General features: G+C 40.5%; 1 protein-coding gene across 27 annotated transcripts in view; it reads left to right on the top strand.

Annotated features, from left to right (window-relative positions):
* Positions 1-1,863: 1,863 nt before the first annotated feature.
* The window catches only part of kcnma1a (potassium large conductance calcium-activated channel, subfamily M, alpha member 1a), a 136,548-nt gene continuing 124,504 nt past the window's right edge, over positions 1,864-13,907 (top strand). For 18 of the 27 annotated variants that reach the window (XM_032542085.1, XM_032542080.1, XM_032542074.1 and 15 more), the window contains exon 1: positions 2,692-2,982. In XM_032542085.1, coding sequence (XP_032397976.1) covers positions 2,692-2,982 — 291 coding nt within the window. Of the gene's footprint in view, positions 2,983-13,907 lie in introns of all 27 variants that reach the window. The other 9 variants (XM_032542062.1, XM_032542089.1, XM_032542088.1 and 6 more) reach the window with 3 other exon arrangements.

Below are 13,907 nucleotides of genomic sequence, written 5' to 3'. Positions count from 1 at the left end.
TGTAGTGCTGATGCTCTCACTTTCTGTGACCTCTTTGGGGGCGTATTGTTGCTTTGGAATTTGGATCTCACTTGGCTTTGTAAACAGAGTATGTCTGGAGTTTTTTTCTCTGAATATGCATCATGAATTATGTGCAGAAATATATTAGTCTATTCTGTGTGAATCACCAACATAAATAAATGCAAATGCTCTCAAGAGAAGGCCTTTTGGACATACGTGTGATTTACACCCCACATGTTTGTACTTGTATAAAAAGAGGTAGGTTGCAATTACGTCTTGGCATCTTTGGTGCACGCAAAAATATCGATCAGTGATACATTTTTGGATTATAGCTGATTATATAAACATCAAAGGAAAAAATGAGTCCCCATATTAATTTTAGTGATGGCATTGGAAAGTGAGGTTACTTTTCATTGACAACATCACTGTCAGTTGCTGTAGGGATATTATCGTACTGACTTTTCATTAGGGATAGTGCTCCCCTTTTTCAATAACTGAGTGTTTGGCTTGTCAACAATGGATGGTAGGCGTCCTTGTTTTCATTTTGTGAAATGCAATTAATAAAAGGCATCACACACACACACACTCACACTCACACTCACACACACACAATGTTGCAGTGTTTGAAAATGTAAAAATGGCGGCGGTTTCTCCTATTAGGCTGCTGTAGAGCAGTGTCATTTGCCTTTGATGTGACAGTTCATCATTTTACCAGCAGGAGGACAAGTTCATAGCTGCTCTTCAAGGCCCATTCTGATAGTTATCCGGCTGCTGATCAGATGCTGTTCAGAAGTACCACAAGCCACAAATCAAGCGCTACAGTGTATATAGCAATATAGTTGTATGTTAAATGTTTCCTTCAGGGTCATTTTGAAGGAAACTTGACATAAATGATGTGGAGGAAATTAGGGAAAAAAGATCATTTAAAAACATTGCATCCAAGTTTGGTCTTCAGCTCACCCCCTTGCCAGGTTAAAGGATTCTGTTACAGCAGCTATTCCTGTAGAACCACTAATATTTCCCAGACAATAAATTACCATTACAGAACATATATCACATGTCTTCACCACACCTTACACAGGCATGTTTACTTTTCAATTGATCTGTGCTTGAGATCAAGTGTCAATACTTCATTCAAGTGTCAATACTTCATTGGACATTTATTTGTTGGTTATATATCAGTGGTTATAAGGGGCCCCGAGCCAGCTGTTTCCCCATATCTTTTGGTCTGGCTGGCCACTTGAGGGGCATCCATATGCAACCATAAACTACTGCTAGTCATGCCTCTCCGTCATCACCAATCCACACCTGTTTTTGACCTAATACGTGAGCTAAAAGTGTAAGCATATTACAGTAATTGACCGGGAAGGACATTCATAACACTCCCTGTCTGTCTGTCTGTCTGTCTGTCTGTCTGTCTGTCTGTCTGTCTGTCTGTCGGTCGGTCGGTCGGTCGGTCGGTCGGTGGGTGGGCGCGCGCGCGTGCAATGCCTTTTATTAATTGCATTTCACAAAATGAAAACAGGGACGCCTACCATCCATTGATGGCAAGCCACAGACTCAGTTATTGAAAAAGGGGAGCACTATCCTTAATGAAAAGTCAGTACAATAATATCCCTACAGCAACTGACAGTGTTGCTGTCAATGGAGAGTAACCTCACTTTATTGTTGTTTTTCATCCACTGCCATCACTAAAATTACTATGGGGACTCATCATTTCCTGTGATGTTTATATAGTCAGCTGTAATCCTTACATTTATCACTGATCGATATAGCTTGCTTTTCAAAGCCTCCTCGTTGTTGCGACGTGCGTCATTGCCGCGCACCAAAGACGCAAAGACGCAATTGTAGCCTACCTCTTTTACACCCAAGCAGCCCAGACCGGCACTTGGAATAAACATCGTCGCGGTATTACTGCCCTCTGTCCATCTTTATTATTAGCGCTTCGCTCCGCCCTCCTACCTGTAAATCTCCCCACTCTCCTCTGGAGCGGATCTGACAGGCGCTCTCAGCTGGCCGCTCTGTGCCAGGGCTGCAGGGGATCGAATGGAGACAGGGACATCCACCCGAGCGCGAGTCCTTTTTACGCAGAATTGACAACGTAAACGCCCGCAAGATGATGTAGTCTTCGGAGACCGCTATTAAATTGTATAATCAAATCATCGCTTTTTTGTTTTTCGTTTTGTTGCAAGCCGTTCACAGTCGATTAACGCCTAAAGAAAGTGAGAACGATCGATCGAAATCTCCACCTGCTGATCGACAGGATCCCTGAATGGAAGACGACTAGAGAGGTCGCCTCGCCGAGAACAGACTGCAATTTCACTGTCGTTGTGTTTACCATTACCCGAAATATCATTGGCAGCCTCGACGGCTGCAAACAACGCCGTCTTCACCATGGCTTTTGGCGTGAAAGAGCCAGAAAACCTCTCAGACTGAGAAGCAGTGACAATTAGTAAATATTGCGGATTTAAATGCCTCTCTCCAAGGGCCACCGACCCGCTATTTTGGTACGATTCGCGTGTGCGGTGTCTCACGCTGTCACGAATAAACAATTCATAGGCTGCTAAAATACAGAAAGAGACTCCATCGGGTGGGTGAACATATTCTACAGTGAGGGGGGATTTTTTTTCCAAGCAATATGGCTGGTGAGTGGGGCTGGGGACGCTGGCACAGGCTCTCCAAGGCTCCTAAATGCTAGCTGAGGCAGATGGCACCGTTCCCCATGGAAGCGATAGCTCTATGAGGACAAGCAATATCATTAATATTATAAATCCGGACTCTTCAATCTTAATATCCAAGATGGAAGACGTTGTCATCCCGTTCTCGTCTGAGGTGCCCTGCGACAATAATGGACAGCGCATGTGGTGGGCATTCCTCGCCTCCTCTATGGTGACGTTTTTTGGGGGTCTCTTCATCATCCTGCTGTGGAGAACCCTCAAATATATGTGGACTGTTTGCTGCCACTGCAACGTCAAACACAAGGTATGGCTGCCAGTGTATCAACAACTAGTTTGTAGATGTAAAATCTCTTTAAACACCTCATACTAACCCCTGATGGCCATATTATATTTTTCTGAGGCACTGGCCTGACTTCTTGTTCTGTAATAGCATAGCCTTCATTGTGCAAGTGGCATGCCACTGAGCTGGGCTTCCTCATCATCTGCATCCACCAAAACAAATATCAATAGGCTACCAATTGCAGTACCTTTTTGAATGTGTCCCTTGAATATGATTATTATCCGTTGGCTGTGTTTACCAACTCCCACTCTTGAATTAAGGGGGGTGGTGTTGCATGGCAGACATGGTTAGAATGAGATGAGAGCAGTTCCTTCATTCTATTTTGATTCAATGTACATCGAAGTACTCTCAACTTCACATGTCTATTAAATAAAGCCTGCTTCATACATGACTCACACACTTGTGTATAGTGCAGGTGGTCCCCTGCCTCTGAGAGAGGCAGTGAAAAGGTGATGTGTGCAAAACAAATGGCTCTAATGTGTTTTATTGTCTGGTTGAAATTAGAAAATAATTTGAAATTTTATGCAGAAAAATTCAGGTAACAGCAAGTGCCAGAATTAAGTAGAAAAGAGGATGTAGTGATGGACAGAAGAAAGAGAGAGCTATGGTGAGTATCCTCGTCCTTGATATGATTGGGTTGTGTCCAATTCAAATGGATGAGCTGTGTCTCTTCTGCCATGTCCTTCGGGTGGCCCTTGCACTTTTCTGCCCATTACTGTTTGGCATTGATGGGAGACGGGAGACGGGGCATAGAGTCATTCTAATAAACTGACAATAACAGCAGAAAATAGCCTTCAATGATTTGCATCGCTGAATGTTGTGAGATGACAAAACTGTGTGTTTGGTTTATTATGCATTTATATATTTACTAAAATGAGTTGGTGAAGGTTTTGTTTTACATTTGTGAAGATTTTTATATAACAGTGGAACAGTTAATTTAAATGTGATTTTGCATGCATTGTACGTATGCAATAGCTAAGAGATATTCCATTACTGTGGTACTAATTTCAATAATATCTCAAAGCCTCACACTCATGTATATGCACAAAAAACATAGTAGATATGTTTAATTAAAATGTGTTACAAAGTAGATTTAGATATACGATATTGCTGGAACAACACTTATTGTTTTAAGGCTTTCTTCATTACTTTTGAATTTTCCAGCTTTTTCCTGCATATTGAAAAACACATTTATATTATAGCTGAGCTAAAATAAAACCAAGTCTCTGGGACTCAGATTAAGTATTATTTTGATATAAATTGTCCCATTTACACCTCTTATTTACACTGCAAGATAATTACGCCCAGTGTGCTATTTAGGCTTTTACTTGGCTGTCTACCTCCTGTCATTTTGTGTTGCTCATGGATCCCAGTATCAGAAATGGCACCAAACCATATGCCATCCTTCTTACTTTACACCATCTTGTTAGGAAAGTGATGAAAGTAAACCATGCAAATATAATGAGGTATCCATCTTGGTTGCATCTCATCCCTTTATAAATGAGGAAAAATTGTGAAAAATGGAAGCATGTGTTGCTGTGTGCGGAAGGCAGAGCTATCCCGTTAGGTGACTTTGGTAGGCTTGACACTTGGCAGCCAGAAGGAAAAGGCTTGTTAGGAGTATTAAGAAGGGGAAACTGGATCTGTGCTCAGCTGACTAGTGCGCCCGGCTAAGTTGGCATGTGTCAGAAACAGGATGCATAGTTGGCGTGGAGGGGTGTTGGGCTTTCTCTGGCAGTACTGGGAACATGGAATCAGAGGCAAGGAAATACAGGTGGAAACTCATAGAGAGTCACAGGAGGAAGTGGAAACATGGGGTGTGAGGGTGACGAAGGGTTTGAGAGGGGGTGTTGCATTGCATTGTGTCCTCCTGTGCTCTGCCTTTGACACACAGCTGTGTCCTAATACTTTTAACTGGCCTTCTTCTCTGTCAGTATTGTAAGGGAGAGGCCATTGGTCATACTGGACGAAGGAATGAGACAGATAGATGCAGCAAAGAAAAATGTGGGGGGCAACTTTTTAAGACTTTGGAATCTAGACTGTACAAAGACAGTAGTCTGATGGTGACTTGTACTGATTTTATTACTGAAAAAACAGTTAGTGAAAGGAACTGGGTATAATCACCTTTTTCTTTACATCGTTTTTAAAACAAGACATTGACAATCGTATGGCAGACCACAAAATTATGTTTTATAGTTCTGGTGCCATCTCTTGGGTGCACTAAAAAAAGAAACATAAAAAAAAGAAGAAGGCATTATTGATTTTTCTAACACAGTGGCAACATTTATGGCATCATTTATCTACTGGGTGTTTCAGAGTGCTCACATGTCATTTTTAAGCTGCGTATCAACCACATTTGTATTTCAATAGTACCAACCACATTACCTACATGTATTATAGTACCTCCCTCTGCAAACACTAGTTCTCAAGCTGTCTGCATGTGCTTCATTATATCTTACAGACATACAGAAATGGAAGCACAACCACTCAGTGATTCTGAAGTGGGGGAAACCACTGCCATGTTGTAAGGCTTGTTAGCATGTAAGCCTGCTCTATATTCCCTTACCTATGGTCATGTAGTCTTGCTGAATTTGTAGAGTTTTGTGCTGTTTTCTGTGCTGTGCTGCTTCACTGCTGTATGGTTATCTAACGGTCTAGTTATCTACTCTGCGTCATGCCACCTCCAGGAGTTCTTATATGATGCCTCTGTTATTTGGGATGCGTGGGAAGGAGGAGTATAGAGGCTTTGCATTTGTGTCACCAATCTCTATTCAAACATGAATGGCTTTGGAAAAACATGGCTTTATTAAAAAAATTAAAAATACCTGACATGGTCTGTTTGTAGGGCTGGGGAATTATTTTTAACGACTGACATCCTGAATCTCTTATCAAACTAAACACACAAGTATAAATAACAAAAACTGTACATCTCCTAATTCATCTTGAGGACAGACTTTAATGGAAAGGAATTTTAGTTATTTTGACATATAGACAACGTCTAATTTAAAAACTATTTTTTATTAAAGCTCAAAGGAAAAGTTGATCATAAAAGTATGGTCATAAACAGAATTATTACTTTGGGTTTTGGACTACTGGTCAGAAAAATAAGTTATTTAATGTTGGGATTTAAGAAATTGTGATTTTAAACTTTTTTTCCACATTTTCCTAATATTTTATAAATGAAAGGATTAATCAAAAAGATAACCAGTAGATTAAGCAACACTGAAAATAGTCCTTCATTGCTTCCATAATTTTGGACTTTGTGAGCTGGTTAATTAGACAGCAGGTTAATGTAAGTTGATGCTTTTAACAATAATTTATATTATGCACTATCAACCGATGTGCAAAATGATGTGACTGTCAGGTTACCCTGATTTGCTCGCTTACTTAGTGATATTTCTATGTCAATATGATGTAGCTGAGGGTCACCACTAGTTTGTGTTACTTTACACGAGAGGTGTGTGGAAGATAGCTTCATCTTGAGGTGATAAGGGGGAACAGTCTGCAGCTCTGCATTAGTAAGATGAAGAGCTGATAGGACACTTGTGACGGAGTGATAACAGACACCTGTTGTAACGCGAGGGAGATGGATTATTGAAGTGGTTATTGCACACATCAGCTGCAAACTGATCTGAACTGATAATACTTAGGCCTTTTACATGCCAAGTCAGAGTGGACTGTCATGTGTTTCAATCCAAGCAGCAAACTACACATTTTATCACTGGAGATATATAAAATGAGGACTACGTAAATACACCTCCTAGCTCAACTTAGTACAACAGCCTTCCCCTCACCCCCCTAAGGTGCAAAATGGAGTGTTTTACGTGCCCTTTAGAGTCAACAGCCGTCAGGATTGTACAATTGTTTCTGTCTAACAGCTCAGCGAGAGGGTTGATGGAGCTACAGTTCCCTTACCGCTGGTACAATGTACAATTGATGCTTTCTCCTCTGCAAGCCTGGAAACACTCTCAATCCTTTAAACCAAAGATTTTTTTGACGACACATATTTTGGCCTGTACATTTCTTTTTAACAAATATTTATATTGTACTGCTATTTTCCCTCCTTTCTGAGATCATTTGTATTTAACTCATGTTGTTTCTCATGATTGTTTGCTGCTTCACCAGCCCATGGCAATAAATGGGATCATTAAAGTTTCATCTTATCTAATGAGAGTTTGATGTGCTCTGCCTTGGTTCTCCTAAGTGAAGGCCAGATACTGCTCCCATAATGCAACTAATAAAGAGACACAGCGAGGCCACATCAGCTCCATTTTCTCTGACCCTTGTCAATCTTTACAGTTCATGATGAAGCAAACATATTATCACCTAACACTTCATAGCATTAAGTTTAAAGGTGGAAAAGTAAATCTGATTTTTTTTTAACCAAAAGTTATGAATCCATCTTATGATCAGCCATCTAATGAGATATGGCAGCCTTGGTGAATTTTAAACCATCATAAAAGCATTTCCATCATAGGTGATTGTTATTGATTTTTTTTAATGCACAACAGCTTTGCTTTCACTGCAGAGCAATTCATCAAACCTGAGTTTAAAACCCGCCTCAGTGTTTGCACCTCCGTGTGTCAAATATGTGACAAGGAAAAGCCAAATCTGTGGCAGAGTGAATGAGTTATGCTGCTACACCCTTACCTTTTAAGTGGAATGGATTGTGTATTGTGGTGGTGCCTGCAGAGAGGTTGTGAGCCTATGTACTTCTTTTGGCTTGGCAACAGACCAGCTGCATTTCGCCAGAGCAGCATAGAGCACACACCCTGACATCAGCTGTCGCTCTTGCTGCCCTCACTCAGCCTAACTTGGCTCAGCTTGGCCCACACTAGCTTATTGAAATGCAGAGCTAATTGAAGAAATAAAAAAGTGCAAAGACCTAATGACCACTGGAAAAAACAAAAAACCTGATGAAGTCTTTCTGTGCACATAAGGCTTAGTTTTCCATGTCATCTTAAGAATGTGTGTGTAGGAGGACTACTATGTTGCTGTGGCCAGTGGTTGACTTGCATGTGTCTTGCCATGTGTTGTTGACACTTGGTAGGAGTGAGTATGCCTCACAGCTGTCCCAGGGCAAAGAGTGACCAGTTTCCACCACAGCATGCATGCCTGTCCCCAGCCCCTGTTATCAGGAGAATGGCTGCATCTAAAGATGTATTCAGTTGTATTAGTTCGTTGATTAAATTACATTGTCTATTTAGTCTATATATAATGAGAAAACAGTTTGTGACATCTTTAAATGGCTATTTTTGTCCTAACAACGGTCTAAAATCCAAAGTTTTCAGATAAAAATGTCACAAATCAGATGAAATCAGCCACACAGTCGATAGAATTTTAATGACATTAATTTACAAATTTTACAAATGACTTTGATTAACTTTCTTTTCTCTTACTCTAATATGGAATGCGTGACTCATGAGTTATTCTTTAGTGGAGATCCTCCCTTTTTTAAGACCCTAATCCCTAATTCTCTGGGCCTGATTCGATGGCCACCTAGGGACAACTGTAGTGTGCCACGCTGATGTATGGTAATCCACAGACAAGGAGAGGCTATATATCTAGCCAGACTATGTATATCATGAGGCAAACACAGAGGTCAACCCCCATGTGTACCCAAACTGTGCTCCCCTGCTGTCATGCTGTTATGTCTTCTTTGGCCAGTCACCGGACTATTAAAAGGACTTCCACGCCCCAGGAACTATTCAAAGGGTTAAAGGTTAGAGGGAACGGTATACCTGGCTCCACATGGGGGAAGAGTGCTGGACTGGCATTCCCATCATTGGAAATGTGTGATAGGGTCTCAGCCACCTGATCCTTGCAGAGTCAAACTGGCAGTGGAAAATCATTTGCATATAGATCTGCTGGTTGAGACTGGCTTGGCTATGCTGGCAAGGGAGCCTGCAGGATGGAGATAGCTAGCTAGTGCCCCGCTAGCCAGCGGGATCATGGTTTATGGTTCCTAGTTTACCAGCTTTCTTCCTCAGCTGCTGTTGTCCTTAAACTGCTTACAAGGTGTGTGTGTGTGTGTGTGTGTGTGTGTGCGCGCCTTACATTGTCTTTTGCAGCTTAATTTTTATCCTCACATGCGTTTCTCAAATCTGCAAATGCTTGTGTTTTTGTATGTGAGAGTGACAGAGAAAAATGTTGTGAGTAGCATTCTTGTCATTCATTGTTCACAGTATTGTACAGAGTCTACGTACACAAGCAATGTTTTTTCTACAGTCTTATTGCTGAGATTTTCTGACCATTATAGACATTAAACTCTGTAATCATATCAAGCCAAATAGCCAGATTTTAATTTAAGGTTTGTCAAACAGAAGAAATGTCCCATCCTTCCATTCCACTGCATGGAAGCACAGCAACCAACCAGACAGGCCAGCACATACACAGCCCTAGGACTAGTCTTTTCTGGTGCGGATTATCAGGCAGAGCCAGCCATCTCCCACTCTCTCCCTCATCTTTGCTTCACTCCCCTTAGCCCACCACCCACCCTCAGAAATCAGCGAAGCCATTGGAGCACTGATATGTGGACATCAGAACATGGTTAACATTATAATTGTTGCTTTGAGCTGTGTGCACTGATGCACATAGGAGAGAGAAAGATGGAGACAGAGAGAGAGGGATTGTGTAGAGGACACGGCAGTGACCTTCAAAGATCTCAGCAGGCAGTGTTTCTGCCTCCTATTTAGAGATCAGCTCTCTCTCTTGGCAACATGAATGGCTCTGTGAGGCCTGCCCTGTAGGTGAACATACGAGCATGCTGTGTATAAGATCTCAGAAACCGATAGGAAAGTATACAGCACCGACACCGCAACCACTAACCTCAGCAACCTGTCTCAATTAACCACCAAGGGGGCTAGGCTAATATGCTAATTGTCATTGTCCTAGCAGGCTAACAGCAGGCTCTCTGTGTACCAGCAGTGTTCCTTCATAGCCACTATGCTACAAAGCTTAGCTTGCACCCCATTTGGCAGCATCCCAGTATCTATTAGTTAAGTGAGCACTAGACACTAATAAAACGTTTTTTTTTTTTTTTAATGGGGAAATACAAGTGCGACTAACAGTGAATGGCAGCCTACAAGCTGAACCCTGTTCAGCCAAAATGAGAGGGCCTGCTACACAATGATTTTACCTCTTGACTTCTTCTGACATTTTCAAGAGTGGTTGTGTAGAATGAATAGTCCAGCTGTCAATTACAGCCTGGTTTGATGCTTGCAAAAGTGAAATCCCGGAAGGTGCTGTCTCACTCTGCTTCCTGCCCGGCATTGCTCTGAAAGCTGTAAAATGTTTCTAGACGTGAACCAAGCAAGGCAAACAAGACCAATTTCAGAGTGACATGAGCTTTGTAAGATGACGTGTATAGCGTTGAGCCCCAAGTGACAGCATGTGTAGACATCATGTACAGATGATGCACATGAGTGCATGAGTTCATTGCTGAATGCCTTATTAAAGATAGATGATAGTATAGAGAGCTACCATGCTGCTTTCTGCAAGCTTATGCCGTTGAGATTAGGCAGCGCTATAAATGGTCAGTAGTTGGAAGACTATGAAGTTGCCTTGGGTTACCATTTGGGCTCTGGCTATTTCTTGTCTGTATTGAGAGCATGAATGGGAGCTATTTTAAACATCATGGATTAATGCTTTGAGTGATGTGAGTGATTCTCATAGATAGTTGAGCCCCATTATACAAAAAGAATATGAAACATATGCATATTTGTATGAACTCAGTATGTACTTTTTATCATGTGTAATTGGCGTCTGTTATAAAGCTGCTTGTTATAGCTTCAGTTCCAGATGTTAGGTCATGTTTTGTCTGATAGACTTGCATAGTGCTCGGAAGTGTACATGTTGTCTATTAACACATTCCTCCTTTTTCTTTTCATAGCTTTAATTGCATTGCAATTCTTGTCTTCAATTGGAAATAGTGTGTTAATATGATATCAATTCACCGGAGGTCATGTTACAGAAATGTGGCTCCATGGTAATTATTTGAATTCAAAATAGATTGCAGCATTGTTGACACTCAGCTTCGAAATGTGGCAAATGTGAGAACACAATTGATTCTGAATAGTGGGCAGATATACGCATGTATGATAAGCACTGATGGGTCATTACTACTCACTATATTATTTTAATGGCATTTTTCTCTACTATTGTCAATTAGGAATTACCCTCCTGGGTGCTTCTGGGTAGTTTGTGGTGTGTGTTGATATGTGCGGTTCAATTATGATGTTCATCAGGGCTTAGCTCTAAAATTTAGACCATGCAATGCTGTCTATGGTGCTCATCTGAGGACTGGAATCCATTGGCCACGGTGACATGCAGCAGTTGTGCTCCATCTCAGTGTTTTGGCAGGATGTGTTAAACATAATGACCGTTGGTCTCAGCTATTCTGAAGCTTTTCAGCACCATGGAGAGCTCAGAAAGGGGGACTGAGCAAGCTTTTCACACACATGTAAGTGGCTATGTCAGTGCTTTAAAAGTGCTTTGCCAAACATTTCATACCTTTTGCTTAAACAATCTTTAAACACTTTTTAGTTTGTAATATAAAAAAAGATGCAAAGTGTAAACTGGATTTTACATAATAGCTCGGTTCAAAATCTAGTATTGTAAAATAGGTACATTTTCTATTTTTATATAAACTAATAAATAAACGTTTACAAACTGCCAAGGTTTTTCTGTTCAAACTGAATTGCATGTACCACTAAATATGTACAATTAATTGTTGGACATCATTTATTCTGTAGCAATAGATTGTGGAAAATTTTGAGCAATCTCATTTTACAGAGCAGCTCCTAGCTCTTTAACTATTGCTCAGGGAATGAACAATAAGTTGGAGTGGGGCTAAAGGAAAGGGTTTATCCCCTTGGGAGCATTTGCTCAGCAAATTTGATGGCAAACTGCTTATGCATATTAGATTACATTATGTACAAAGTTGACATTTTGGTCTAATGGGGAGGAAGCTCGTGAGAGAATCAACAGGATTCATTATTTGGGAAGCAAAAATGCAAACAGTGAATGTCATGGATATAACATTTCTTGTGTAAATAGAAATTTTAGCTTGCAGAAATCAAGCAGTCAAAGACGTATGATATCACTAAATCTTGCCTGAAATGAAAATCAAGCTACAAACGCTTCACAAGTCCCACTTGGACAAGCTACACAAAGATGAGATTTATGTTTTACGTGCAATTGGGGGGACAAGGCTCGAAAGATTAGAAGAAACTGATGGCATTGGCAACTGTGTCTAATTTCCCAAACTCCGATGAATAGCAGGAAAAATATGCTATTGATTGATGATGATGTGATAACGTTATTTATTAACATACACCAACATTTTGATAAAAATCCCTTACATTTTGTTAGTAAAGATTATGGTGATTTTATATTTGAAAAGAAAAAATGCCTTTACTTGTCAAACTTAGTACTGTAAAGGCAAAACCTTTTCTACATTGGTGCATACACATTTTTATTATATCTCTTCTGACGTTTCTTGTCAGCAAACATATATGCTAATACAATATATGTCACAGAATTATTAGTCAGGCTATTAGTAGTCTGGATTTAGACGCCAGGCATGGGAACTGTCCTAAGCGGCCAGCTGAAAGCTTTGTCAAGAGGCCTTCTTCATTGCGGACCTTTTGACATATCATATCAGGAAAAACACAGGTGTAATTAATAACATTAGTAATGGCTGCATTCAATTTAAATGACCTAGTCCCGGATCTTCGGTTAATGTGCATGCTGGCTCACTGTTGGCGTACTGGGACAGAGCCTTGATTAATGTTATTAGTTCCACCTGTGCTTTTCCTGCCATGTCAAGTCGAATCTTCCGCTGGAAAAAGGCCAACCACAAAACTGCTAAATCGGAGTTGGTAAAATGGAAAAATGTGACAGAATGACTTCTAATCATCTTATGTTTTAATCAATGCAGTATATACTTCCATTAGGCTTTATAAAAATAAAAGTATTATTTTGAATTGGCTATAAACAATCAGTGACATTAGGACATAATTATTATTATGATTTGAAATAATTAACACAACAACTACTGAAGCATGACAGCAAGTCTTACTTATTCTCTAAAGGTGGCTTTTTAAACTGTTAAAACATGACTTAAAGGTCCCATGACATGGTGCTCTTTGGATGTTTTTGCATGGACCTTTGTGGTCCCCTAATACCATATCTGAAGTCTCTTTCCCAAAATTCAGCCTTGGTGCACAATTATAGCCACTGGAGAAGTGGAGACTGGGGGCGTGGCCTTGACCAACTGCCACTTTGCTCGTTTGAAAGCCGTGATGTCTCGTTCTCATGGGTGGGCCAAATTCTCTGGGCGGGCAAAGCAGAGAAAGGGGAGGTGACTTTTCCAGATTCCATGGGGAATGCATATTAGTGTTAAAAAAAGTGAAATTTTCATGCCATGGGACCATTTTAAAAGAAGCCATAGGACTAGTGTGTGTTATTTTTCCCTCTGAGACAGGGCTGAGAGATTTTCAATAAAAACATCCAGGAGTGGTCAGACTCTCAGGTGGGTTGGCACATCTGCAGGAACAGGCAGCAAGAGTCTTGTGGGAGTGGGCAATTGAAAAACCTTTCCCACGCAGACATTTAATTAAGACTTTAAAGGGGCGTTAAAACTCATAAACACACTCTTGAGTGCAGTCATTTGTTATGGTGTGAAGTTTTAACTTGAAATGAGAAGAACATTTACTCTAGATGTTAAATCCTCCTCTAAAATTGTTGCCGTTTAGAAATCGCGAAAGATTTGGTGACATAAGGGATAAGCCTTGAAAATGTATAATGCTAAGTTTAAATTAAGCTTTCATCTGTACAAATATTGTAAGTTGTACATGTGTATATACTTACAGTGTTTATATATATAT

This window comes from Etheostoma spectabile, chromosome 17 (genome assembly GCF_008692095.1).
Source record: "Etheostoma spectabile isolate EspeVRDwgs_2016 chromosome 17, UIUC_Espe_1.0, whole genome shotgun sequence".
NCBI lineage: Eukaryota > Metazoa > Chordata > Actinopteri > Perciformes > Percidae > Etheostoma > Etheostoma spectabile.
The sequence above is the reverse complement of the archived record's forward strand: the minus strand, read 5'-3'. Positions and strand labels throughout refer to the sequence as shown.